Raw genomic sequence first — 1,652 nt, 5'->3', positions numbered from 1 at the left:
CCTCATGGAAGCCCCCCAGAAAGAATCAGGGTGGTCAGAGAAGGAGGTCCCTACTGTGCCAGGGCCACCAAGGACAACCACGTCCCCTCCCCGCTCCGTGAGCGCAGCACGTGCAGGGGTGCACAGTGCCAGCCCAGGAGACAGCAGGACAGATGTGGCAGGGACAGCCTCCCATGGGAACAGGAGGCCTGGACACGGATAGGGCATCCTGGGGACCCCAAATCTGGAGGTGGGTGGATCAGCAGAACTCACGCGTCCACATCAGGGAAGAGCCGCAGCTTGCTGGGGAAGATCTCTGACAGCAGCACCCGCACGAAGGGCCGGCCCAGGGCACGGAGACGTGACTCCAGATGCTGTTGGAGGAAAAAGGCACCTGGGGGTATTATGGGAGCCCCGACAGATGACCCGGCAAGTCCCCCAAGCCCTGCCCCTTCCTGGCCATCGGACACTCTAGGTCCCTGCTCTGCCCCACAGCCAGGTCTCCTTGGCTCACACAGGCTGGGCACAATGACGGTGACCACTGGGGTTATTAGGGAATCCCCGACGGAGGGCCCGGCAAGTCCCCCAAGCCCTCCCCCTTCCTGGCCATCGGACACTCTAGGTCCCTGCTCTGCCCCACAGCCAGGTCTCCTTGGCTCACACAGGCTGGGCACAATGACGGTGACCACAGCTCCAGCTTGTGCCAGGCTCTCCCCAGCGCGTGCCTCAGCCTAATGAAGTAATTACCACTCAATGACAACAATCTGTTCTCGTTAGCAGCTGCCTTCCCTGGGAGGACAGGGCTGGCTTCGGCCAGAGGCTGCAGGAGGAGGAGGGGGGCCCAGGAGGCACCAGAGACGTCCTTGTCCTCCAAAAGCAGCACTAATTGCCCCCTGCTCTGCCAGTCCCAGCCATGCCTGTGTCCTGCCTGCTGCAGAACAGCTGCTGGGACCTCGCTGCCCCACTGGACCCTGCACTGCCCCAAATCTCACCTGCGGCTCCCCCAGAATTTCTGGGTATGAGCAGGGCTGCTGTGCTCAGGGTGCTCCTGTGGGGCAGGACACTGTGGTTCCACACCCCTCACCCAGGGTACAGAAAGTGCCAGCGCAGCGGCTGAGCAGGGATGGTGAACCTGATCGCAAGTTCATCCAATTAAAACAAACCCAGGGAATTAATTGCCAAGCTGCCTGTGCAGGGGGGTCTCCAAGGCTGGCCAGCTCTCCCCAGCGAGGGGCAGGTTTAACGAGCCCTAGTCCAGCCTGCCTCATCCGCTGCTAATTTCCTGCCTGCTCAGCTCAGGGGCAAGCAAACCTCAACCAGTGCCAGGTCCACCCTCGCTCCACTGTGCCCATGGTGCCATTGCTCACCGGTCCTTCCTCCCCCACTTAGAAGGCAGTGCCCAGTGCTCCGGTGGGGGCTGTGGGGAGGGGGCGGTACCTGCAGGATGCTGGGGGAGCCCTGACGCCCCAATGTGCCCAAGATGAGCCCCCAGCAGCGGGCGCTGGCGGCAGAGCGGATGGCGTCCTGCCGAGCACGGTGCATGTGCTCGTGGCCGTAGTGCTCCTGGGAGAAGACCTTGCTGTAGGGATCATACCTGCAAAGCAGAGCCAGGCTCACACGTGCCCCATCACCTGCCCTCCCCCTGTATTGGTCCCAGATGATGCCCCTCCCTC

General features: G+C 62.8%; 1 protein-coding gene across 1 annotated transcript in view; it reads right to left on the bottom strand.

Moving 5' to 3' along the window:
* Positions 1-248: 248 nt before the first annotated feature.
* The window catches only part of DPH1 (diphthamide biosynthesis 1), a gene marked incomplete at its 5' end in the record, with an annotated part of 5,107 nt that continues 3,703 nt past the window's right edge, over positions 249-1,652 (bottom strand). Inside the window, 2 exons of the mRNA XM_010132154.1 lie at positions 249-353; positions 1,417-1,573. Coding sequence (XP_010130456.1) covers positions 249-353; positions 1,417-1,573 — 262 coding nt within the window. The remainder of the gene's footprint in view (positions 354-1,416; positions 1,574-1,652) is intronic.

The sequence above is a fragment of the Buceros rhinoceros genome, unplaced genomic scaffold (assembly GCF_000710305.1).
Source record: "Buceros rhinoceros silvestris isolate BGI_N320 unplaced genomic scaffold, ASM71030v1 scaffold27072, whole genome shotgun sequence".
Classification (NCBI taxonomy): Eukaryota; Metazoa; Chordata; class Aves; order Bucerotiformes; family Bucerotidae; genus Buceros; species Buceros rhinoceros.
This window is presented reverse-complemented; position numbering and strand designations above follow the sequence as displayed.